General features: G+C 45.0%; 1 protein-coding gene across 1 annotated transcript in view; it reads left to right on the top strand.

Annotated features, from left to right (window-relative positions):
• The window catches only part of crocc2 (ciliary rootlet coiled-coil, rootletin family member 2), a 105023-nt gene that overhangs the window by 67931 nt on the left and 10531 nt on the right, over positions 1-26561 (top strand). The window contains exons 17-26 of the mRNA XM_064953054.1: positions 2772-2930; positions 3802-4018; positions 4161-4294; positions 4610-4730; positions 5147-5310; positions 6606-6799; positions 8267-8372; positions 10007-10147; positions 19609-19758; positions 20994-21176. Coding sequence (XP_064809126.1) covers positions 2772-2930; positions 3802-4018; positions 4161-4294; positions 4610-4730; positions 5147-5310; positions 6606-6799; positions 8267-8372; positions 10007-10147; positions 19609-19758; positions 20994-21176 — 1569 coding nt within the window. The remainder of the gene's footprint in view (positions 1-2771; positions 2931-3801; positions 4019-4160; positions 4295-4609; positions 4731-5146; positions 5311-6605; positions 6800-8266; positions 8373-10006; positions 10148-19608; positions 19759-20993; positions 21177-26561) is intronic.

Genomic DNA, 26561 nt, shown 5'->3' with positions numbered 1-26561 from the left:
AGAATGCGGTGATGATTGGTATAGAATGCGGTGATGATTGGTATAGAATGCGGCGATGATTGGTATAGATTGCGGTGATTGGTATAGAATGCGATGATTGGTATAGAATGCGGCGATGATTGGTATAGATTGCGGTGATTGGTATAGAATGCGGTGATGATTGGTATAGAATGCGGTGATGATTGGTATAGAATGCGGTGATGATTGGTATAGAATGCGGTGATGATTGGTATAGATTGCGGTGATTGGTATAGATTGCGGTGATTGGTATAGATTGCGGTGATTGATATAGATTGCGGTGATTGGTATAGAATGTGGTGATGATTGGTATAGAATGCGGTGATGATTGGTATAGAATGCGGTGATGATTGGTATAGAATGCGGTGATGATTGGTATAGAATGCGGTGATGATTGGTATAGATTGTTTTCCTCATCAATCTATTTAATCATAACAAGTTGAGGAAAAAGTCAAGTAGTAGTAGTGTTAGGCAACTCCAGTGTAGATTTGGCTTTGTGTTTTAGGTTATTGTCCTGCTGAAAGATAAATTAATCTCCCAGTGTCTGGTGGAAAGCAGACTGAACCAGGTTTTCCTCTGGGATGTTGCCTGTACTTATCTCCATTCTGTCTCATTTTTATCCTGAAAAAACTCCCCGGGTCTTAATGATTACAAGCATACCCATAACATGATGCAGCCACCACTATGCTTGAAAATTTGGAGAGTGGTACTCGGTAATGTGATGTATTGGATTTGCCCCAAACACAATTTAGGATAATTTTTACTTATTGCCTTTTGGAATATTTATTATTCTGTACAGGCCTCCTTCTTTTCACTCTGACTTTTAGGTTAGTATTGTGGAGTAACTACAATGTTGTTGATTCATCCTCAGTTTTCTCCTATCACAGCTATTGTCAGCGATTGGGTGCAGAGATGTAGCAGAGTCAGGCGCAGGACACAGGTTTGAGCAACACAACTGAGTATAGTCACAAAAAATTCAAGCAATATTCCAAATAGGAAAATACATGCAAACTAACTCCTACAACAACCACTAAGACACCAACAATCACGGACATAACAGAAATGTATGCCAGAGGGTTAAATAAGGAACATGATATGGGAATTGAAACCAGGTGTGATACCGACAAAACCAAACGAAAATGAAACATGGATCGGTGGTGACTAGAAAGCCAGTGACGTCGACCGCCGAACAAGGAGAAGGGCCGACTTCAAACTATGTAACTGTTTTAAAGTCACTCTGAGCAGTTTCCTTCCTCTCCGGCAACTGAGTTAGGAAGGACTCCTGTGTATTTGTAGTGACTTGATACACCATCCAAAGTGTAATTTCTCATTTCACCATGCTCAGAAGGATTTTCAATGTCTGCTTTATTTATTTTTTTAGCATTAGGTGTTCTTTGCAAGGACTTGAAAAACCTCCCAGGTCTTTATGGTTGAAATATGTGTTTAAAATTGACTGCTCGAATAAGGGACCTTACAATTATCTGTATGTGTGGTTTATAGAGATAAGGTAGTCGTTCATTCAAATATAATGTTAAAACTTCTTGATACTACCCATCCCGTATCCGGGATCGTGAATACAGCCTCAGGCTCATTAGCATAACGCAACGTTAACGATTTCTGAAAATCGCAAATGAAATGAAAATAATATGCCTGCTCTCAAGCTTAGCCTTTTCTTAACAACACTGTCATCTCAGATTTTCAAAATATGCTTTTGAACCATAGCAAATCAAGCATTTGTGTAAGAGTATTGCAAGCTAGCTTAGCATTTTGCGTAGCATTTAGCACGCAACATTTTCACAAAAACCAGATAACCAAATAAATAAAATCATTTACCTTTGAAGAACTTTGGATGTTTTCAATGAGGAGACTCTCAGTTACATAGCAAATGTTCAGTTTTTCCTGAAAGAATCTTTGTGTAGGAGAAATCGCGCCGTTTTGTACATCACATTTGGCTACCGAAACAAACCGAAAATTCAGTCACCAAAACGTCAAACGTTTTCCAAATTAACTCCATAATATCGACCGAAACATGGCAAACGTTGTTTAGAATCAATCCTCAAGGTGTTTTTTCACATATCTCTTCATTGATATGCTGTTTGTGGAAGCCTGCTTTCGTCTCAGAATCCCATGGAAAAATACCAGCAGCTGAAAATGACGCACCAATTTCGACGGAGGACACCGGGCGGACACCTGGCAAATGTAGTCTCTTATGGTCAATCTTCCAATGTTATGCCTACAAATACGTCACAATGCTGCAGACACCTTGGGGAAACGATAGATAGGGCAGGCTCATTCCTCTCGCATTCACAGCCATATAAGGAGACAATGGAAAACAGAGCCTCAAAAATCCTGCTCATTTCCTGGTTGCAGTTTCATCTTGGTTTTGCCAGTAGCTCCTGTTCTGGGGCACTCACAGACAATATCTTTGCAGTTCTGGAAACGTCAGAGTGTTTTCTTTCCAAAGCTATCAATTATATGCATAGTCGAGCATCTTTTTGTGACAAAATATCTTGTTTAAAACGGGAACGTTTTTCATCCACAAATGAAATACTGCCCCCAGAGTTTCAAGAGGTTTAAATACTATTATTTAGGCTTGCCATGAGAACTTGGTTGAATACTTATTGACTTATTTCAGTTTTTTTCAGCTTTTCATTTGTCGTTATAAAAGGTATTTGAAGTGCATTTAGAAAATGTCTTAAAATCCTTCCCATAATGCCCCTCTCTTCTCTCTATTTCCTGTATCTCTCCATCAGGCTTCCGGGCTGCAGCGTCGTATTGTGGAGCTGGAGGACGTGGAGCGTCAGATGGGGGAAGTGCTGGCGGAGAGAGAGGCGGGGCTTCAACAGAGTCTCCTCCTCCACTGCGAAGAGACCTCAAAATTAGTGGTGGCACTAGAGGAGCAGTCTACTCAGGTAAAGAAACGTATTACTAGCACGGTGAGTTAGCATTTCCCATAGGAATACATGTCACACTTAGCCATCATGCTAACTATAGTGGCGGTTGTATCCTAGATAGCTGGTAGATACACAGATGAAGAACAACCGCATTAGCCAAGTATCTGCACATGTGCAGAGGGGTTTCCCCCCCACTCTAAACACGTTATATTCCTCACTACGATGGTATCCATGAACTCGCCGTCGTTGGGTTTATTGGCAAGTGTCTGTTTTGTTACTTTCAATGAAATATGACATACCTATCCACACGTTTGGCAAGTTCTCTGGTCTATACTAGTTCTCTGATCTATAGTAGTTCTCTGATCTATAGTAGTTCTCTGATCTATACTAGTTCTCTGGTCTATACCAGTTCTCTGGTCTATACTAGTTCTCTGGTCTATACTAGTTCTCTGGTCTATGCTCGTTCTCTGGTCTATGCTCATTCTCTGGTCTATACTAGTTCTCTGGTCTATACTAGTTCTCTGGTCTATACTAGTTCTCTGGTCTACACTAGTTCTCTGGTCTACACTAGCTCTCTGATCTATACTAGTTCTCTGGTCTATGCTAGTTCTCTGGTCTATACTAGTTCTCTGGTCTATACTAGTTCTCTGGTCTATACTAGTTCTCTGGTCTATACTAGGTGTCTGATCTATACTAGTTATCTGATCTATACTAGTTCTCTGGTCTATGCTAGTTCTCTGATCTATAGTAGTTCTCTGATCTATAGTAGTTCTCTGGTCTCGCCTATCAACCCACAGCAACTGGTCTCTGACAAACCACATTGCAACACTTTGTTGTGTGACCACCAATGCTAACCACAGAGCCCTCGTGGTTCCCAACCTTTCCCCAGGTAAGGGAGCTCACCCTGCGTGTTAGCCTAGCAGAGGGCCGTGCTCAGGGGCTGGAGGAGCAGCTAGGACACGGGGAAGCCCAACGCAGAGAGCTGGAGCACAGGCTGGTCGGGCTGACCTCTGCCCTGAGACGAACCCTCGGGATAGGACGCTCACAGACCCCTGGGTCCAGAGGAAGAAGCCCCTCCCCCTGGAGAAGTCGCTCACCTGTGAAGGGTATGATGATCACTCACTAATGCCGTAGAACGGACTGCCACTCTTTGTAATGACTGATAAGGACATAGAATAAAAATGTAAAAAAAAACAATAAAATAAATCAGTGTCTCAGTGAGTTGGCGTGCATCTCTAAATGTAATAGGTGAAACCAGCACATCCCCGGGAGGTCCTGTGTCCTTCCCATCCTGTAGTGATGAGGGGGAGCTGGATGTGGACGCTGTGCAGAGAGCCCTCAGGGACTTCCACCAGGAACTCAAAGACACCAAGAGACACAGGGTACTGTAACACTCAGTACTTTTAAAGCAGGAGCTAAACACAGAAGATGTCCTCAGTACTGGTAGATTATTGTCCTGTCCCTCCACGATTCCGCGATCGCAATTGTTTTTTCTATTTATTTACAGCTAAATCAACAAATCCCTGCACATTATGCAAATTTGACCCAATCGTTTCCGCATAAAACAGTCAAATCATCGCATAAATAACTTTCTGTAAATGCTTTCATAGAATGACTGAGTGTTGACGGCTGTTTTTGAATCCACGTCGTGATCATGTCGTTATGAGTGACTGACGGTCGGTTCCTATCCCCTGCAGGATGAAGCCAAGTCCCAAGTGACCAGTCTAACCTGGCAGGTGGCCGAGCTACAGACCAGCCAGGACAAGTCAAGCACTAGGCTGCAACAGTTGACCAAAGCCCTGAAGGGCCTGGAGGAGGGTGAGAGAGCAAGGCATGATACGGTGCACATTTTGAGGACTGAATAGTACTGTTTTTCAGTTCAAGTTGAAGTATATTTCCATCCACACATAGCAGTCAATACAAACTGAAATCAAATGAGCAAACCAATGGCATGGGAGTATCTAAATAGATGCTCAGATATTGTAAAAAGGAGACTTTAGTTGTATTGTGTAGTGGGTCGTCTCTGTCTATTGTCCAGGGAAGGGAAAGCCTGTATGGGCCTCGAATCTCTCTGTCTGTTGTCCAGGGAAGGGAAAGCCTGTATGGGCCTCGAATCTCTCTGTCTGTTGTCCAGGGAAGGGAAAGCCTGTATGGGCCTCGAATCTCTCTGTCTGTTGTCCAGGGAAGAGAGAGGCTGTACGGGGCTCAGATCTATATGTCTGTGTGTTGTCCAGGGAAGAGAGAGGTGTCTGAGCAGCTGTACGGGGCTCAGTCCTCCCTCTCCCTGCAGGAGGAAGTGACACGGCGAGGGGACAGGGACAGGAAGAGCCTGGCAGAGGAAGTAGTTAAACTCAAGACCAGTCTGCAGACCTCTGAAGCTAATAGTAGGACACTGCAGGTACCGTTAACTACCCTGGCTGAAAGTCATCCAACCTTACGCTGTTTCATGTTGACGGAGCAGGGATGGAGGTCTGGGGACACAACGTGACAAATATTACAGTTCATTGATTGATTGGCTGAATTTGTGATTTGATTGAATGGCTGACTGATGGACTGACAGACTATTGACTGACTAAACTGACTGAGTGTTGACGGACTGACTGAGTGTTGACGGACTGACTGAGTGTTGACGGACTGACTGAGTGTTGACGGACTGACTGAGTGTTGACGGACTGACTGAGTGTTGACGGACTGACTGAGTGTTGACGGACTGACTGAGTGTTGACTGACTGAGTGAGTGTTGACGGACTGACTGAGTGTTGACGGACTGACTGAGTGTTGACGGACTGACTGAGTGAGTGTTGACTGACTGACTGAGTGAGTGTTGACGGACTGACTGAGTGAGTGTTGACGGACTGACTGAGTGAGTGTTGACGGACTGACTGAGTGAGTGTTGACGGACTGACTGAGTGAGTGTTGACGGACTGACTGAGTGTTGACGGACTGACTGAGTGAGTGTTGACGGACTGACTGAGTGAGTGTTGACGGACTGACTGAGTGAGTGTTGACGGACTGACTGAGTGAGTGTTGACTGACTGACTGAGTGAGTGTTGACTGACTGACTGAGTGAGTGTTGACTGATTGACTGACTGACTGAGTGAGTGTTGACTGACTGACTGACTGACTGACTGACTGACTGAGTGTTGACTGACTGACTGACTGACTGACTGAGTGTTGACTGACTGACTGACTGACTGACTGAGTGTTGACTGACTGACTGACTGAGTGTTGACTGACTGACTGACTGACTGAGTGACTGACTGACTGACTGACTGAGTGTTGACTGACTGACTGAGTGAGTGTTGACTGACTGACTGACTGAGTGAGTGTTGACTGACTGACTGAGTGAGTGTTGACTGACTGACTGACTGAGTGTTGACTGACTGACTGACTGAGTGTTGACTGACTGATTGACTGATTGGCTGGCTGACTGACTGACTGGCTGGCTGGCTGGCTGCCTGGCTGATTGGCTGGCTGGCTGGCTGACTGACTGACTGATTGGCTGTCTGGCTGACTAACTGACTGACTGACTGACTGACTGACTGATTGGCTGGCTGACTGACTGACTGACTGATTGGCTGACTGGCTGACTGGCTGGCTGACTGGCTGACTGGCTGACTGGCTGACTGACTGACTGACTGACTGACTGACTGACTGATTGGCTGGCTGGCTGACTAACTGACTGAGTTCCAGGAGAAGCTGGATCTTTCCCGGGCCGGGGAGGCTCGCTGTGAGGGGGAGCGTCGGAGGCTGAAGGAGGCCCTGGAGACAGCGGAAAGCCGGGCATCGCGTCTGGAGCTCACCCAGAGGACCCTAGAGGGAGAGCTGGAACGGGCACAGCGGAGGGCAGCCGAACTGGAAGGAGAGGTGGCAGCCCTGGGCGAGAGGTGATTGGTTTCCTGTATTTATAATCTGGTGTTTATATTATTATTGTGATAGTTATTATCGCAGGGAGGCCTTATCCTGTCAGCCAAAACAAGAGGACCACGATGGAAATAAAAAATCCCTTACTAAGTCAGAAATAGTCAGTGAAATCGTCAGGGGACTTTGAGCGGTTCTGAATCAGTTCCGATTGATATTTCTGTGTCCAACACGCTCTGTGAACGGCGCAACATCAATTGCTTTACACACCCTAAAAAAAAAACAGACATTCACACAGACACAGGAAATCGTTAATTTGCATAGGAAGCGACGATGTCACATTTTCTGGCCTATCCAGACAATGGAAGGATTGCCATGTGCCTGTGAAACGAGAGAGTCAAGCATTTTTAACATTTCATTTAAGTCATTTAGCAGACGCTCTTATCCAGAGCGACTTACAAATTGGTGAATTCACCCTCTGACATCAGTGGAACAGCCACTTTACAATAGTGCATCTAAATCATTTAAGGGGGGGGGTGAGAAGGATTGCTTTATCCTATCCTAGGTATTCCTTGAAGAGGTGGGGTTTCAGGTGTCTCCGGAAGGTGGTGATTGACTCCGCTGTCTTGGCGTCGTGAGGGAGTTTGTTCCACCATTGGGGGGCCAGAGCAGCGAACAGTTTTGACTGGGCTGAGCAAATGCAACAATAGTAGTTTCATCTCACTGTGATGTTCTCGGATGGATTTAGAGCTCTCAACATGAAAAACAAAAAGTCAATTAAAAAAAAAAAAAAAAATGTAGATTTGAAACAAGACCACTTTGTTTTGGTCAAAGACGGACGAGTCCTGCACACATTTGAATGGTGTTTCTGCGTCTCTCAGAGCACATTTAGCAGAAAGGTCCCTGTCATCAGTTATATGAAATGGTGTCAATATCAGACTGTCACTAAGTTTGTTCATATTTATTTTAATTTATTTTATTTTAAGTTTATTCATATTTATTTTAATTTATTTTATTTTAAGTTTGTTCATATTTATTTTACATGTATAAAGAAAGGTACATTTTTATAAAAAGTTGTTTTGATTGTTACTATATTTATAAAGCATTTTTAGTTATTTCGAAGCCCTTTTCCCCCCCGTACTTTTGTTAAATAGGAACTACATCATATATGATATTTCATATTTTCATAATATTATTGTACGATGTACTCGAGCTTATGTCCTCAAACGTGAGTACATCTCAGCAGTGTATCACTATTTCCATCAGAAAGTTGAGTTCCAGAACTTTCTAAAACTATCCACTATTATTACTAATTGTTTATATGGCCATCAAATGAAAAATATAGCATTTTTGGGTCTGTCTATTTAGGGGGAAATCTACATTAGATGTTTTTTGTTGTTTGTTATGTTCAATCATTTGAAATGCATTGTTATCCAAATGGGTTGTTGAATTGTGTTTTTTTTTTTTAATTGTCAAATAAATCCAATGAAAAGGCTAGCAGAGCTGAGAAGAGAGCTGGGGGTGACTGAGGACCGGGCGGCTGGGCTGAGGTTGAACGAGGAGCGGCTGGCTACGGCCCTGGCCTGGGCTGAGCTCCAGGTATGTACTGTACTGGACTGGGCTGAGCTCCAGGTATGTACTGTAATGTACTGGCCTGGGCTGAGCTCCAGGTATGTACTGTACTGTACTGGGCTGAGCTCCAGGTATGTACTGTACTGGACTGGGCTGAGCTCCAGGTATGTACTGTACTGGACTGGGCTGAGCTCCAGGTATGTACTGTACTGGACTGGGCTGAGCTCCAGATATGTACTGGCCTGGGCTGAGCTCCAGGTATGTACTGTACTGTACTGGACTGGGCTGAGCTCCAGGTATGTACTGTACTGGACTGGGCTGAGCTCCACGTATGTACTGTACTGGACTGGGCTGAGCTCCAGATATGTACTGTACTGGACTGGGCTGAGCTCCAGGTATGTACTGTACTGTACTGGGCTGAGCTCCAGGTATGTACTGTACTGTACTGGACTGGGCTGAGCTCCAGGTATGTTATGTACTGGACTGGGCTGAGCTCCACGTATGTTATGTACTGTACTGGCCTGGGCTGAGCTCCATGTATGTACTGTACTGGACTGGGCTGAGCTCCAGTTATGTACTGTACTGGCCTGGGCTGAGCTCCAGGTATGTACTGTACTGGACTGTACTGGGCTGAGCTCCAGATATGTACTGTACTGGACTGGGCTGAGCTCCAGGTATGTACTGTACTGTACTGTACTGGGCTGAGCTCCAGATATGTACTGTACTGGACTGGGCTGTACTGGACTGGGCATATGTTCTGCTTCTGTTAATGTCCCCTTTAAGGAGCATTATAACATGTTACTGCAGTGGGTTATATCAGGGTCACACAGTGTTTCTTGGTAGTCCTCAAACAAATCTATTTTGAAACCAAAGTATCCACCTCACACACATGGTTATGGGCTTAAAAGAAGACACCTATACCATGTCAGATATAGTACAGAAGACAGGATCACAGAAGACTGAAATATAACAAAATATTTTGACATAGAAACACCGGATTTAATTATGTGTTAAAAATTGTAATAACATTCCACCCATGAGACCACTAGAGGGCGCTTTGGTCATTTGACTGCAGGAAAAGCAGCACTGTGGAAATAAGCAATTTACTTTGTTGTGTTATCCTTGTTCGTTCATAAATTAATCCACCCACCAACCAATCCCTCCCTCCCTCCACCCATCCCTCCCTCCCTCCCTCCATCCACCCACCCATCCCTCCCTCCCTCCCTCCCTCCCTCCCTCCCTCCCTCCCTCCTTCCTTCCCTCCCTCCCTCCCTCCCTCCCTCCAACCCTCCCTCCCTCCCTCCAACCCTCCCTCCCTCCAACCCTCCCTCCCTCCATCCACCCATCCCTCCCTCCCTCCACCCCTCCCTCCATCCACCCACCCACCCACCCACCCATCCCTCCCTCCCTCCCTCCCTCCCTCCGTCCCTCCACCCATCCCTCCCTCCCTCCATCCACCCACCCACCCACCCACCCCTCCCCCTCCCCTCCCTCCCTCCTCCACCCCTCCCTCCCTCCTTCCCTCCCTCCACCCCTCCCTCCCTCCATCCACCCATTCCTCCCTCCCTCCACCCATCCCTCCCTCCATCCACCCATCCCTCCCTCGCTCCCTCCACCCCCTCCCTCCATCCACCCACCCATCCCCCCTTCCCTCTATCCAGGAGGGCCAGCTGAGAGAGCAGCTCCAGAGGTTGTCCACCTCTCTCAATGACAGTAGTGCCACTGTAGGAGCCATGCAGGAGCAGACCACCCAGCTGCAGATGGCTCTCACCGTCTCAGACCAGGACCGAAGGCTCATGCAGGTAGGGACAGTTTGAGTCCCACATGGCACCCTACTATACCATTGTTCAACTCTTACCTACCTGGTAATTAATTGCAGGTCTAAGTCCGTCCCTGGTTACAGGGAAACAATGGGGAAACCCACAGTGGAACTGGCTTTGAGGTCCTATATAATGCATTGACCAGGGCCTGGGTCCTGCACCCTATCTCCTATATAGTAGTGCACTAAATATTCAGTGCCATTTGGGATGCAATGTCTGTCACCAAACCCCACCCACCTGCAGGTATAGTCTGTGCATGGTGGAGATGTCCTCTTTTAAATGAGTGATTTTAACTCTAAATGAATATTCCTGGAACAGGGTTTTAAAAAACCCTCACAGTGTATACACATTACGTATATGTTTTCCAACTTAACACGAGGCGTTTCTATTTGAAACTTCATGAAAATAAAATGAAATGATCTTAAAACCTCCATTAATGCTGTTTGATTTACAGTTCAGTTACAGTATGGAACCTTTTTCAGTTTTTATTGTATGTACCTTTGCTGCCCTTAAGGACCTGAAGAATCAGGGGCTTCGTCCCAATTGATACCCTTTGTCCTATATAGCCCCATTGGGTTCTGGTGAAAAGTAGTGCCAAATGGTGCTATTTGGGACTCGGTAACCCTAAATGGTGCGATGAGCTCATTAATTTTCCCAGAGTTCCTCAGGAGAGCCTTAAAGACCGAGGTTGAGGGCTGCTGCTTCAAGTATGCTGTGCAAACAAAAACACTGCAACTCTGTATAAATCGGGTTTTTTTTTGCTCAGGTTTCTGTCAGCCAATAAAAAGCCTCAAACTGAAAAGTTTTTTTTCTTTTTTCAGCAGGGTCGTTAGCAATATATTGCTCGGTGCCAATTTAGCTCAAATCCTAGACGTCGGATTAATAAGTGACCATTGGACTGACATTTTTTTTATATATACAGTATTGACTTAAGTTCGTAGTTTTTATGACATTTCTATTTTATCATTCGCACATTCTAATTTCTGTCCGTTAAGAACCAATGATGAGCTAGCATTTTGTAGCATTTTTGACAATGCTTTTTTTGCCGAAACGCAGAGATCTAACAATAGGTTGGTTGCACCATGCTGCCAGTCATAAGAAGTGTATGGAACAAAACCCAAGTGTCTGTATATAGCTAGCTATATGTTGTTATTCAAGCTGAGGTTAATCGTTAAATGCAAACATATATTTTTGATTAGCTAGGTAGCTAACTAGTTAACGTTACGTAGCTAACTTTAGCGTGCTTGTTGGAGCACCAACAAATGAGCACAAATAAACTAGCGAATGTCCTTGACCTACGTCACTATACTGAGAGTGTCTGTTTCTAAAAGTACATATTTAGGTGTTTTTAGAGCTTAATTTTGTCTTTTGTGTTCCCTGATACTGAACAACGAACAATCAAGGTAAGTTTATCAAAAACAAGCCTAATCAACAACAAACAATAATCTGGACCCTACTATAACATGCAATTTACATTACAAATAGAGATTCACTTCAGAAATAGGAACATTTTATTTTAAGGCAAAAACGAGAGTGGTTGTTCAGTGTGGATGAATGGGTGTATAACGCAAATGTCTAGAAACCCAAAGGTTGAGTTTTTGAATCTCATCATGGACAACTTAGCATTACCAATGTTTCAACGACTTATTACTTTTTAATGACTTAGCATGTTAGCTAACCCTTCCCCTAGCCCTAACCTTAACATAACTCCTAAACCTAACCCTTTAACTTCACTCCCAACCCTAACCCCTAGCCTAGCTAACGTTAGCTACCTAGCTGACATTAGCGTTAGAAACCTAGCTAATGTTAGTTGCAACAAATTGGATTTCGTAATATATCGTATGTTAATGCAAATTCATAACATTGTTTACTAATTGCAATTCATAACATATCATGCAAACTGGGTGATTGACATGTAGAAATTAATACATGCCATACGAAACATAACATATCATACTAAATTGAGTGTTTTTGATCTATGTACAGAATAGTACACAATTCTGAGACCAGGTTGCTATGAGACCAGGTTGCTGTGAGACCAGGTTGCTGTGAGACCAGGTTGCTGTGAGACCAGGTTGCTGTGAGACCAGGTTGCTGTGAGACCAGGTTGCTGTGAGACCAGGTTGCTGTGAGACCAGGTTGCTGTGAGACCAGGTTGCTGTGAGACCAGGTTGCTGTGAGACCAGGTTGCCGTCTGCAGCAGCATGCAGTGAAAAGAAAAGGAAACGCTACACAGCTGATTCAAACAACTCATCCTCAAGCTTTGACACAGTGATTTATGGCAGACTGGCAGATTGTGGACATGAGCCTGAAATGGAAACAACAGCTGGTTGACAGAGCGCTGGGCCATCTCTTAAGTGCTTGTTGATGCCTTCCTCCCACAGGGCCATCTCTTAAGTGCTTGTTGATGCCTTCCTCCCACTGGGCCATCTCTTAAGTGCTTGTTGATGCCCTCCTCCCACTGGACCATCTCTTAAGTGCTTGCTGATGCCCTCCTCCCACTGGACCATCTCTTAAGTGCTTGCTGATGCCCTCCTCCCACTGGACCATCTCTTAAGTGCTTGCTGATGCCCTCCTCCCACTGGACCATCTCTTAAGTGCTTGTTGATGCCCTCCTCCCACTGGGCCATCTCTTAAGTGCTTGTTGATGCCCTCCTCCCACTGGGCCATCTCTTAAGTGCTTGTTGATGCCCTCCTCCCACTGGACCATCTCTTAAGTGCTTGTTGATGTCCTCCTCCCACTGGACCATCTCTTAAGTGCTTGCTGATGCCCTCCTCCCACTGGGCCATCTCTTAAGTGCTTGTTGATGCCCTCCTCCCACTGGACCATCTGTTAAGTGCTTGTTGATGCCCTCCTCCCACTGGGCCATCTCTAAGTGCTTGTTGATGCCCTCCTCCCACTGGACCATCTCTTAAGTGCTTGTTGATGCCCTCCTCCCACTGGGCCATCTCTTAAGTGCTTGTTGATGCCCTCCTCCCACTGGGCCATCTCTTAAGTGCTTGTTGATGCCCTCCTCCCACTGGGCCATCTCTTAAGTGCTTGTTGATGTCCTCCTCCCACTGGACCATCTCTTAAGTGCTTGCTGATGCCCTCCTCCCACTGGACCATCTCTTAAGTGCTTGTTGATGCCCTCCTCCCACTGGGCCATCTCTAAGTGCTTGTTGATGCCCTCCTCCCACTGGACCATCTCTTAAGTGCTTGTTGGTTTCCTCCTCCCACTGGACCATCTCTTAAGTGCTTGTTGATGTCCTCCTCCCAGTGAACCATATCTATGGGCTTGTTGGTTTCCTCCTCCCACTGGGCCATCTCTAAGGGATTGTTGATGTCCTCATCCCACTGAAAAAATCCAACTCCTCCCACTGTGTGACGTCAGAGCAGATCACCGTTGCCCCGGGAAACATTTGGATGACTCCTTCCAAATCAGCTCTCGTCTGATGCACAAAAGGCTGTCCCCTTCGTGAGTTCCAAGACGTTTCCACCGAGGTGGATGACTATGGTGTACTCACGGTCACACCTCGTCTTGACAAGAGAGAATGTTCCAGAACCCTTCCATTGAGAACAGCTCATTCATATTTTGCGCTCCTGTAGTCATCTAGCTAGTTACATTGTGTAGTTTCCACTGTAGTCATCTAGCCAGTTACATTCTGTAATCTCCCCTGTAGTCATCTAGCCAGTTACATTGTGTAGTCTCCACTGTAGTCATCTAGCCAGTTACATTCTGTAATCTCCCCTGTAGTCATCTAGCCAGTTACATTGTGTAATTACATAGTCAATTTTTACTTTACCTTTCCACTCCACAGTAAGACATTATCCCATTACATTACCTTTTCACACCACAGTGAGACATTATCCCATTACATTACCTTTTCACACCACAGTGAGGCATTATCCTGTTACATTACCTTTTCACACCACAGTGAGACATTATCCCATTACATTACCTTTCCACACCACAGAAAAACATTATCCCATTACATTACCTTTTCACAACACAGTGAGACATTATCCCATTACATTACCTTTTCACAACACAGTAAGACATATCAGCCCTCTGATTACAATGAAGAGCAAGACGTGCTGCTCTGTTCTGGGCCAGCTGCAGCTTAACTAGGTGCTCATGTGAATTTATTTTCTTTTTCAGCTTCAGACCAATGTCTATTCTTTCTTAAAACTTAGTTTTGTTTGTTTTTAAAATTTTATAGTATTTGGTATTTGGTATTTTATTAGGATCCACATTAGATGTTGCTAAATCAGCAACTACTCTTCCTGGGGCTCCACACAAAACAGGAAACAAAATACAGAACATTATTAGACAAGAACAACCCAAGGACAGAACTACATACATTAAATATAGGTGTTATAGGCAAAGGATATGAGTATATACTGTATATATTTAAGCAATAAGGTCCCGGGCCAAATATACCACGGCTAAGGGCTGTTCTTAGGCACAACTAAAAGCTGTCATCAAGGCAAAGGGTGGCTACTTAAAAAAAAATCTAAACTATATTTTGATTTGTTTAACACTGTTTTGGGGTTACTACATGATTCCCATATGTGTTATTTCATAGTTTTGATGTCTTCACTATTATTCTACAATGTAGAAAATAGTTGTTTTTTTTAAATAAAGAAATGCCCCTTGAATGAGTAGGTGTGTCCAAACGTTTGGATTGGTACTGTGTATCATGAACAAGTGATTGGATTGAATTGAGACGTTCCCATCCACATGCATCTACCATTCAACTAACCAATTCTTCACCACATACAGGATCATTCCCAACTAATGTTGAGCATCGGGCGGCAGGGTAGCCTAGTGGTTAGAGTGTAGAGGCGGCAGGGTAGCCTAGTGGTTAGAGTGTAGAGGCGGCAGGGTAGCCTAGTGGTTAGAGTGTAGTGGCGGCAGGGTAGCCTAGTGGTTAGAGTGTAGAGGCGGCAGGGTAGCCTAGTGGTTAGAGTGTAGAGGCGGCAGGGTAGCCTAGTGGTTAGAGTGTAGTGGCGGCAGGGTAGCCTAGTGGTTAGAGTGTAGAGGCGGCAGGGTAGCCTAGTGGTTAGAGTGTAGAGGCGGCAGGGTAGCCTAGTGGTTAGAGTGTAGAGGCGGCAGGGTAGCCTAGTGGTTAGAGTGTAGAGGCGGCAGAGTAGCCTAGTGGTTAGAGTGTAGAGGCGGCAGGGTAGCCTAGTGGTTGGAGGCGGCAGGGTGGCCTAGTGGTTGGAGGCGGCAGGGTGGCCTAGTGGTCGGAGGCGGCAGGGTAGCCTAGTGGTTAGAGTGTAGAGGCGGCAGGGTAGCCTAGTGGTCGGAGGCGGCAGGGTGGCCTAGTGGTTGGAGGCGGCAGGGTGGCCTAGTGGTCGGAGGCGGCAGGGTGGCCTAGTGGTCGGAGGCGGCAGGGTGGCCTAGTGGTCGGAGGCGGCAGGGTGGCCTAGTGGTCGGAGGCGGCAGGGTGGCCTAGTGGTCGGAGGCGGCAGGGTGGCCTAGTGGTCAGAGGCGGCAGGGTGGCCTAGTGGTTAGAGTGTAGAGGCGGCAGGGTGGCCTAGTTGTTAGAGCGTTGGACTAGTAACCGGAAGGTTGATCATCGGGTTGAGCATCGGGTTGCAAAAATGTATTATTATTTATTTACCTTTATTTAACTGAATACTGAAACTTTCCACAAATTCCCTGGTTTTCAGGATTTCTGGGATTTGCAAGGAGTTAGCATTACTAGGAAGGAGTTAGCGGCACTAGGAAGGAGTTAGCGGCACTAGGAAGGAGTTAGCGGCACTAGGAAGGAGTTAGCGGCACCAGGAAGGAGTTAGCGGCACCAGGAAGGAGTTAGCGGCACCAGGAAGGAGTTAGCGGCACCAGGAAGGAGTTAGCGGCACCAGGAAGGAGTTAGCGGCACTAGGAAGGAGTTAGCGGCACCAGGAAGGAGTTAGCGGCACCAGGAAGGAGTTAGCGGCACCAGGAAGGAGTTAGCGGCACCAGGAAGGAGTTAGCGGCACCAGGAAGGAGTTAGCGGCACCAGGAAGGAGTTAGCGGCACCAGGAAGGAGTTAGCGGCACCAGGAAGGAGTTAGCGGCACCAGGAAGGAGTTAGCGGCACCAGGAAGGAGTTAGCGGCACTAGGAAGGAGTTAGCGGCACCAGGAAGGAGTTAGCGGCACCAGGAAGGAGTTAGCGGCACCAGGAAGGAGTTAGCGGCACCAGGAAGGAGTTAGCGGCACCAGGAAGGAGTTAGCGGCACTAGGAAGGAGTTAGCGGCACCAGGAAGGAGTTAGCGGCACCAGGAAGGAGTTAGCGGCACCAGGAAGGAGTTAGCGGCACCAGGAAGGAGTTAGCGGCACCAGGAAGGAGTTAGCGGCACCAGGAAGGAGTGAGCGGCACCAGGAAGGAGTGAGCGGCACCAGGAAGGAGTTAGCGGCACTAGGAAGGAGTGAGCGGCACTAGGAAGGAGTGAGCGGCACTAGGATGGAGTGAGCGGCACTAGGATGGAGTGAGCGGCACTAGAATGGAGTGAGCGGCACTAGGAAGGAGTGAGCGGCACCAGGAAGGAGTGAGCGGCACCAGGAAGGAGTGAGCGGCACTAGGAAAGAGTGAGCGGCACTAGGAAGGAGTTAGCGGCACTAGGAAGGAGTGAGCGGCACCAGGAAGGAGTTAGCGGCACCAGGAAGGAGTTAGCATCACTAAGGAGTGAGCGGCACTAGGAAGGAGTTAGCATCACTAAGGAGTGAGCGGCACTAGGAAGGAGTTAGCGGCACCAGGAAGGAGTGAGCGGCACCAGGAAGGAGTGAGCGGCACCAGGAAGGAGTTAGCGGCACCAGGAAGGAGTTAGCGGCACCAGGAAGGAGTTAGCGGCACCAGGGAGGAGTTAGCGGCACCAGGAAGGAGTGAGCGGCACCAGGGAGGAGTGAGCGACACTAGGGAGGAGTTAGCGGCACTAGGAAGGAGTTAGCGGCACTAGGAAGGAGTGAGCGGCACTAGGATGGAGTGAGCGGCACTAGGAAGGAGTGAGCGGCACTAGGAAGGAGTTAGCGGCACCAGGAAGGAGTGAGCGGCACTAGGAAGGAGTGAGCGGCACTAGGAAGGAGTGAGCGGCACTAGGAAGGAGTTAGCGGCACTAGGAAGGAGTTAGCATCGCTAGGAAGGAGTGAGCGACACTAGGAAGGAGTTACCGGCACTAGGAAGGAGTTAGCGGCACTAGGAAGGAGTTAGCTGCACTAGGATGGAGTGAGCGGCACTAGGAAGGAGTGAGCGGCACTAGGAAGGAGTTAGCGGCACTAGGAAGGAGTTAGCGGCACTAGGAAGGAGTGAGCGGCACCAGGAAGGAGTTAGCGGCACCAGGAAGGAGTGAGCGGCACTAGGAAGGAGTTAGCATCACTAAGGAGTGAGCGGCACTAGGAAGGAGTTAGCGGCACTAGGAAGGAGTAAGCGGCACTAGGATGGAGTGAGCTGCACCAGGAAGGAGTGAGCGGCACTAGGAAGGAGTGAGCGGCACTAGGAAGGAGTGAGCGGCACTAGGAAGGAGTGAGCGGCACTAGGAAGGAGTGAGCGGCACTAGGAAGGAGTTAGCGGCACTAGGAAGGAGTGAGCGGCACCAGGAAGGAGTGAGCGGCACTAGGAAGGAGTTAGCATCACTAAGGAGTGAGCGGCACTAGGAAGTAGTTAGCGGCACTAGGAAGGAGTGAGCGGCACCAGGAAGGAGTTAGCGGCACCAGGAAGGAGTGAGCGGCACTAGGAAGGAGTTAGCATCACTAAGGAGTGAGCGGCACTCGGAAGGAGTGAGCGGCACTAGGAAGGAGTGAGCAGCACTAAGGAGTTAGCAGCACTGGGAAGGAGTTGGCAGCACTAAGAAGGTGTTGGCTGCACTAGGAAGGAGTTGGCTGCACTAGGAAGGAGTTGGCTGCACTAGGAAGGAGTTGGCTGCACTAGGAAGGAGTTGGCTGCACTAGGAAGGAGTTGGCTGCACTAGGAAGGAGTTGGCTGCACTAGGAAGGAGTTGGCTGCACTAGGAAGGAGTTGGCTGCACTAGGAAGGAGTTAGCGGCACTAAGGAGTTAGCGGCACTAGGAAGTAGTTAGCGGCACTAGGAAGGAGTTGGCAGCAATAGGAAGGAGTTAGCGGCACCAAGGAGTTAGCGGCACTAGGAAGGAGTTAGCGGCACTAGGAAGGAGTTAGCGGCACTAGGAAGGAGTTAGCGGCACCAGGAAGGATTTAGCGGCACTAAGGAGTTAGCAGCACTAGGAAGGAGTTAGCGGCACTAAGGAGTTAGCAGCACTAGGAAGGAGTTAGCAGCACTAGGAAGGAGTTAGCATCACTAGGAAGGAGTTAGCGGCACTAAGGAGTTAGCATCACTAGGAAGGAGTTAGCGGCACTAGGAAGGAGTTAGCGGCACTAAGGAGTTAGCATCACTAGGAAGGAGTTAGCGGCACTAGGAAGGAGTTAGCGGCACTAGGAAGGAGTTAGCGGCACTAGGAAGGAGTTAGCGGCACTAGGAAGGAGTTAGCGGCACTAGGAAGGAGTTAGCGGCACTAAGGAGTTAGCGGCACTAGGAAGGAGTTAGCGGCACTAAGGAGTTAGCATCACTAGGAAGGAGTTAGCGGCACTAAGGAGTTAGCATCACTAGGAAGGAGTTAGCGGCACTAAGGAGTTAGCAGCACTAGGAAGGAATTAGCCGCACTAAGGAGTTAGCAGCACTAGGAAGGAGTTAGCAGCACTAAGGAGTTAGCAGCACGAGGAAGGAGTTAGCATCACTAGGAATCCTGGAGTTTTGGAACGTCTCTGGAATGTAGTTAAACTGGCTGGATATACTGCCTGAAGCCCTGTCTAACAGTATGTGTGTGTTCCTATAGGAGCGCGTTGATAAGCTGCGTGAGACGCTGTCTAACAGTATGTGTGTGTGTGTGTGTGTGTGTTCCTATAGGAGCGTGTTGATGAGCTGTTTGAAGCCCTGTCTAACAGTGTGTGTGTGTGTTCCTGTAGGAGCGTATTGATGAGCTGCGTGAAGCCCTGTCTAACAGTGTGTGTGTGTTCCTATAGGAGCGTATTGATGAGCTGCGTGAAGCCCTGTCTAACAGTGTGTGTGTGTGTGTGTGTTCCTATAGGAGCATATTGATAAGCTGCGTGAAGCCCTGTCTAACAGTGTGAGTGTGCGTGTGTGTGTTCCTATAGGAGCGTATTGATGAGCTGCGTGAAGCCCTGTCTAACAGTGTGTGTGTGTGTGTTTTCCTATAGGAGCGTGTTGATACGCTGCGTGAAGCCCTGTCTAACAGTGTGTGTGTGTGTGTGTGTGTGTGTTCCTATAGGAGCATATTGATAAGCTGCGTGAAGCCCTGTCTAACAGTATGTGTGTGTTCCTATAGGAGCGTGTTGATGAGCTGTGTGAAGCCCTGTCTAACAGTGTGTGTGTGTGTTCCTATAGGAGCGTGTTGATGAGCTGTGTGAAGCCCTGTCTAACAGTGTGTGTGTGTGTTCCTATAGGAGCGTGTTGATAAGATGCGTGAAGCCCTGTCTAACAGTAAGAGACAGAACCATGCCCTGACTGAGAGGATCCAGAGCCTCCAGAGGACACAGGAGGACACTGACCTACGGGCCTCAGAGCTGGAGAAACAGACCAGGACTCTGAAGAAGGTAAGGGGGGTTAGTAGCCAGTCTACCTGAAGGACATGAGGGGGGTGGTTAGTAGCCAGTCTACCTGAAGGACATGGGGAGGGGGCTTGTGGCCAGAGGACGCTGAAGGAAGTGAGGGGGGGGGGCTAGTGGCCTGAGGACTGAAGGAAGTGGGGGGGGTTAGTGGCCTGAGGACGCTGAAGGAAGTGGGGGGGGGGCTAGAGGCCAGAGGACTCTGAAGGAAAGTGGCTACCTGAAGGAAGTGGGGGGGGGGGCTGAGGCCAGAGGACTCTGAAGGAAGTCACATATTGAGAAACACATATTGATAATGACACAGAGGAACACATGTTGATAATGACACAGAGGAACACATGTTGATAATGACCAGAGGATGCTGATAATGAAGGAAGTGATAATGACATAGAGGAACACATGGATAATGACATAGAGGAACACCATAGAGGACATGTTGATAATGACACTGAAGGAATGACATAGAGGAACACATGTTGATAATGACATAGAGGAACACATGTTGATAATGACATAGAGGAACACATGTTGATAATGACATAGAGGAACACATGTTGATAATGACACAGAGGACACATGCTGATAATGACATAGAGGAACACATGTTGATAATAATGAACACATGTTGATAATGACATAGAGGGACACATGCTGATAATGACATAGAGGAACACATGTTGATAATGACATAGAGGAACACATGCTGATAATGACACAGAGGGACACATGCTGATAATGACATAGAGGGACACATGCTGATAATGACATAGAGGAACACATGTTGATAATGACATAGAGGAACACATGTTGATAATACATGTTGATAATAGAGGACATGTTGATAATGACACAGAGGGACACATGTTGATAATGACATAGAGGAACACATGTTGATAATGACACAGAGGAACACATGTTGATAATGACACAGAGGGACACATGTTGATAATGACACAGAGGAACACATATTGATAATGACACAGGGGAACACATGCTGATAATGACACAGATAGAACACATATTGATAATGACATAGAGGGACACATGTAGAGGAACACATGTTGATAATGACATAGAGGAACACATGCTGATAATGACATAGAGGAACACATGTTGATAATGACATAGAGGAACACATGTTGATAATGACATAGAGGAACACATGTTGATAATGACACAGAGGGACACTCTGAAATGTTGAAGTTTTAACTGTTCTCATACAGACCGTGAAGCAAAGGCAGGAGTCTGCAGAGCTCGCTGCCCAGGAGAGCTCTACGCTACAGCAGAAGGACAGGGAGGAGCTCCAGGGGAGGTTGAAGAAGATGGAGGGAGAGCGGGCAGAGCTGGAGAACTTGCTGGCCCGTCTGGGGAAAGACAAGGCTTCACTCAGAAAGACTCTGGAGAAGGTGAGTTCTCCACATTCAGGATGATGCGTCCACCATACTGAAGCTATCGGCTTGCCTGAATTGCCGACCTGCGGCTCGGCATGCTGGTCAGAATCATCAGCATGAGCTCAGCAGAGGTAAATTACCACAGTGGCATGTTGCTGGCCTGTCACCCGTGGTCAAACACAGCCTTGCAGTGTCCGCTAATGCTTTCTGGGGTATTATCTTGGGTGTTATCTCCCGCACCACCAACACCAGCACCTCCTCTCCCTCTCTCTACCTCTCTCTCTCTCTCTCTCTCTCTCTCTCTCTCCCTCTCCACCTCTCTCTCTACCTCTACCTCACTCTCTCTCTCTCATTCCCTCTCTCCTCTCTCTCCCTCTCTCTACCTCTCTCTCCCTCTCTACCTCTCTCTCTCTCTCTCTCTCTTTCTCTCTAACTCTCTCCAACTCTCTCCCTCTCTACCTCACTCTCCCTCTACCTCTCTCTCCCTCTACCTCTCTCTCCCTCTACCTCGCTCTCTCTGTCTACCTCTCTCTCTCTTAAACTGGGTTAAATCAAGGTTTATCTATTAATCTTGTTGCACCACATGTAAATGAATCCTAGTTCAATTAAATCCTTCCTCTAATCTAAATTTCGTCATCTCACATATCTTCTGGGAGAGAGAGGGGATCAATTCCATTGGCCGGAGGCCCCCCCTCCGGCTCCGTTCTGAAATATCCCCCGTCTCTCCTCTGACACATCCTTTTTGGCTTTCGCTTTTATGTTTTTTTGCATCACGCTTTCATCCGATTTGTGTCCCTCGTCTCTTTAATCCTTGTCGATCCATTACATTTGTCACAGAAAATGGCCCAGGTGTGTCTTCCTTCTTTTTGACAGTGGTGTCGTCTGTCTTTTTATCCTCCAGTAACAGTTACGTTACTAAATTCAACAGTTACGTTACTAAATTCAACAGTTACGTTACTAAATTCAACAGTTACGTTACTAAATTCAACAGTTACGTTACTAAATTCAACAGTTACGTTACTAAATTCAACAGTTACGTTACTAAATTCAACAGTTACGTTACTAAATTCAACAGTTACCTTACTAAATTCAACAGTTACCTTACTAAATTCAACAGTTACCTTACTAAATTCAACAGTTACCTTACTAAATTCAACAGTTACGTTACTAAATTCAACAGTTACCTTACTAAATTCAACAGTTACGTTACTAAATTCAACAGTTACGTTACTAAATTCAACAGTTACCTTACTAAATTCAACAGTTACCTTACTAAATTCAACAGTTACCTTAAATTCAACAGTTACCTTACTAAATTCAACAGTTACCTTACTAAATTCAACAGTTACGTTACTAAATTCAACACGTTACTAAATTCAACCGTTACCTTACTAAATTCAACCGTTACGTTACTAAATTCAACAGTTACGTTACTAAATTCAACAGTTACGTTACTAAAATCAACAGTTACGTTACTAAATTCAACAGTTACCTTACTAAATTCAACAGTTACCTTACTAAATTCAACAGTTACCTTACTAAATTCAACAGTTACGTTACTAAATTCAACAGTTACGTTACTAAATTCAACAGTTACGTTACTAAATTCAACAGTTATGTTACTAAATTCAACAGTTACGTTACTAAATTCAACAGTTACGTTACTAAATTCAACAGTTACGTTACTAAATTCAACAGTTACCTTACTAAATTCAACAGTTACCTTACTAAATTCAACAGTTACCTTACTAAATTCAACAGTTACCTTACTAAATTCAACAGTTACTAAATTCAACAGTTACGTTACTAAATTCAACAGTTACGTTACTAAATTCAACAGTTACGTTACTAAATTCAACAGTTACGTTACTAAATTCAACAGTTACTAAATTCAACAGTTACCTTACTAAATTCAACAGTTACATTACTAAATTCAACAGTTACGTTACTAAATTCAACAGTTACCTTACTAAATTCAACAGTTACTTAAATTCAACAGTTACCTTACTAAATTCAACAGTTACCTTACTAAATTCAACAGTTACCTTACTAAATTCAACAGTTACTTACTAAATTCAACAGTTACTTACTAAATTCAACAGTTACGTTACTAAATTCAACAGTTACTTACTAAATTCAACAGTTACCTTACTAAATTCAACAGTTACCTTACTAAATTAAATTCAACAGTTACCTTACTAAATTCAACAGTTACCTTACTACATTCAACACGTTACTAAATTCAACACAGTTAGCGTCTGCTAAATGACTTAAATGTAAAATGTAAATGTAAATTCAACAGTTACGTTACTAAATTCAACAGTTACCTTACTAAATTCAACAGTTACGTTACTAAATTCAACATTTACGTTACTAAATTCAACAGTTACTTTACTAAATTCAACAGTTACGTTACTAAATTCAACAGTTACCTTACTAAATTCAACCGTTACCTTACTAAATTCAACAGTTACCTTACTAAATTCAACAGTTACGTTACTAAATTCAACAGTTACGTTACTAAATTCAACAGTTTACTAAATTCAACAGTTACTAAATTCAACAGTCACCTTACTAAATTCAACAGTTACCTTACTGAATTCAACAGTTACGTTACTAAATTCAACAGATTTGTTACTAAATTCAACAGATACGTTACTAAATTCAACAACTAAATTCAACAGTTAAATTCAACAGTTACCTTACTAAATTCAACAGTTACCTTACTAAATTCAACAGTTACGTTACTAAATTCAACAGTTACCTTACTAAATTCAACAGTTACGTTACTAAATTCAACAGTTACCTTACTAAATTCAACAGTTACCTTACTAAATTCAACAGTTACCTTACTAAATTCAACAGTTACGTTACTAAATTCAACACTTACGTTACTAAATTATTTGTAAGTCGCTCTGGATAAGAGCGTCTGCTAAATGACTTAAATGTAAAATGTAAATGTAAATTCAACAGTTACCTTACTAAATTCAACAGTTACGTTACTAAATTCAACAGTTACGTTACTAAATTCAACAGTTACGTTACTAAATTCAACATTTACGTTACTAAATTCAACAGTTACGTTACTAAATTCAACAGTTACCTTACTAAATTCAACAGTTACCTTACTAAATTCAACATTTACGTTACTAAATTCAACAGTTACTTTACTAAATTCAACAGTTACGTTACTAAATTCAATTCGTTACTAAATTCAACAGTTAACAGTTACCTTACTAAATTCAACAGTTACCTTACTAAATTCAACAGTTACGTTACTAAATTCAACAGTTACGTTACTAAATTCAACAACAGTTACTAAATTCAACAGTTACGTTACTAAATTCAACATTTACGTTACTAAATTCAACAGTTACCTTTACTAAATTCAACAGTTACGTTACTAAATTCAACAGATACGTTACTAAATTCAACAGTTACCGTTACTAAATTCAACAGTTACCTTACTAAATTCAACAGTTACCTTACTAAATTCAACAGTTACCTTACTAAATTCAACAGTTACCTTACTAAATTCAACAGTTACCTTACTAAATTCAACAGTTACCTTACTAAATTCAACAGTTAAATTCAACAGTTACAGTTACTAAATTCAACAGTTACGTTACTAAATTCAACAGTTACCTTACTAAATTCAACAGTTACCTTACTAAATTCAACAGTTACCTTACTAAATTCAACAGTTACCTTACTAAATTCAACAGTTACCTTACTAAATTCAACAGTTACGTTACTAAATTCAACAGTTACCTTACTAAATTCAACAGTTACCTTACTAAATTCAACAGTTACGTTACTAAATTCAACAGTTACCTTACTAAATTCAACAGTTATGTTACTAAATTCAACAGTTACCTTACTAAATTCAACAGTTACCTTACTAACATCAGCTCTGACAAATAGTTATTTTTCACAATGGGAGAAATTTGAACGTCTTTGACGTGTAATGATGAAGTGGTTAGCGGATAAATAATTCATGGCTAAATAACGTTAAGTAATGACAATAATAAATAATATTGTATGCTAGCTAGCTTGGTTTAAAAAAAAACTAGCTAGCTACAGTAGCTAATGTTAGCTAACAAATGAGTTGTCTGTCTAGTACTGGTAAATAACGGATTTTATTTCAAATCAACCAACCCATGAGAACATTTACCGATGGAGTTACAGTATTCATAACTTTAAATTGTTATTATTTTAATCAAGGAACAGCAACTTTAGTGGCCTCGTTTGTTAAGTAGGCTAACTACTTCGTTTCAACTCACGATATACCGCCATATATTGGTGTCAACACATCACTAATCATAGTTTAAAACCTTTTAAATCATTTTAAATTTACTGATGCAGATTTAAAATTAAGTGGTCCAACACATCTCTGATTAATTGTAAAACATAGATTTACAAAAATCTAGATTGGTTCTAATCCTAGATTTATATTTAAACCATGTTGGTGCAACCCACCCTAAATGTTCTGTGAGAATCAAGGGTTCAGTGCAGTAAACGGGCCTGTACCAAATGGTACCCTGTTCCCTACGGCGTAGTGCACTATAAGGATAAAAGGATTCTGGAAACATGTACATGTCCTGTGAGAAAGCAGAAGGTCTGCTCCGTGCGACGCTGCTGCTACTGCTTCTGTAACAGTATAACTTTGTCCGTCCCCTCGCCCCGGCCCAGGCTCGAACCAGGGACCCTCTGCACACATCAACAACTGACACTACTGCTGATACATGTATTACTGCTACTGCTACTACTACTACTGCTACTGCTACTGCTGCTACTACTGCTACTGCTACTATTACTGCTGCTACTGCTGCTACTGCTGCTACTACTACTACTGCTACTGCTGCTACTACTACTGATGCTGCTACTACTACTACTACTGCTGGTACTGCTGCTACTACTACTGCTACTGCTGGTACTGCTGCTACTACTACTACTACTACTGCTACTGCTGCTACTACTACTGATGCTACTACTACTACCGCTGGTACCGCTGCTACCTACTACCACCACCGCTGGCTACCGCTGCTACTACTACTACGCTGGCACTGCTGCTACCACCACTACTACTGCTACTACCTGCTACTACCGCTACTACCACTACCACTGCTGGTACGCCACCACCACCACCACTGGCACCGCTGCCACCACTACACCGCACCGCCGCCACTGCCACCTGCCTGCCACCACCGCCACCACCACCACCACTGGCAACCGCCGCGACCACCACCACCACCACTACCACCACCACCACCACCGCCACCACCTCCACCACCACCGCTGGCACCGCCGCCACCACCACCACCACCGCCGCCACTGTTGGCACCGCCACCGCCACCACCGCACCACCGCTACCACCGCCACCGCTACCACCACCACCGC

Source organism: Oncorhynchus masou, chromosome 31, assembly GCF_036934945.1.
Source record: "Oncorhynchus masou masou isolate Uvic2021 chromosome 31, UVic_Omas_1.1, whole genome shotgun sequence".
NCBI lineage: Eukaryota > Metazoa > Chordata > Actinopteri > Salmoniformes > Salmonidae > Oncorhynchus > Oncorhynchus masou.
The sequence above is the reverse complement of the archived record's forward strand: the minus strand, read 5'-3'. Positions and strand labels throughout refer to the sequence as shown.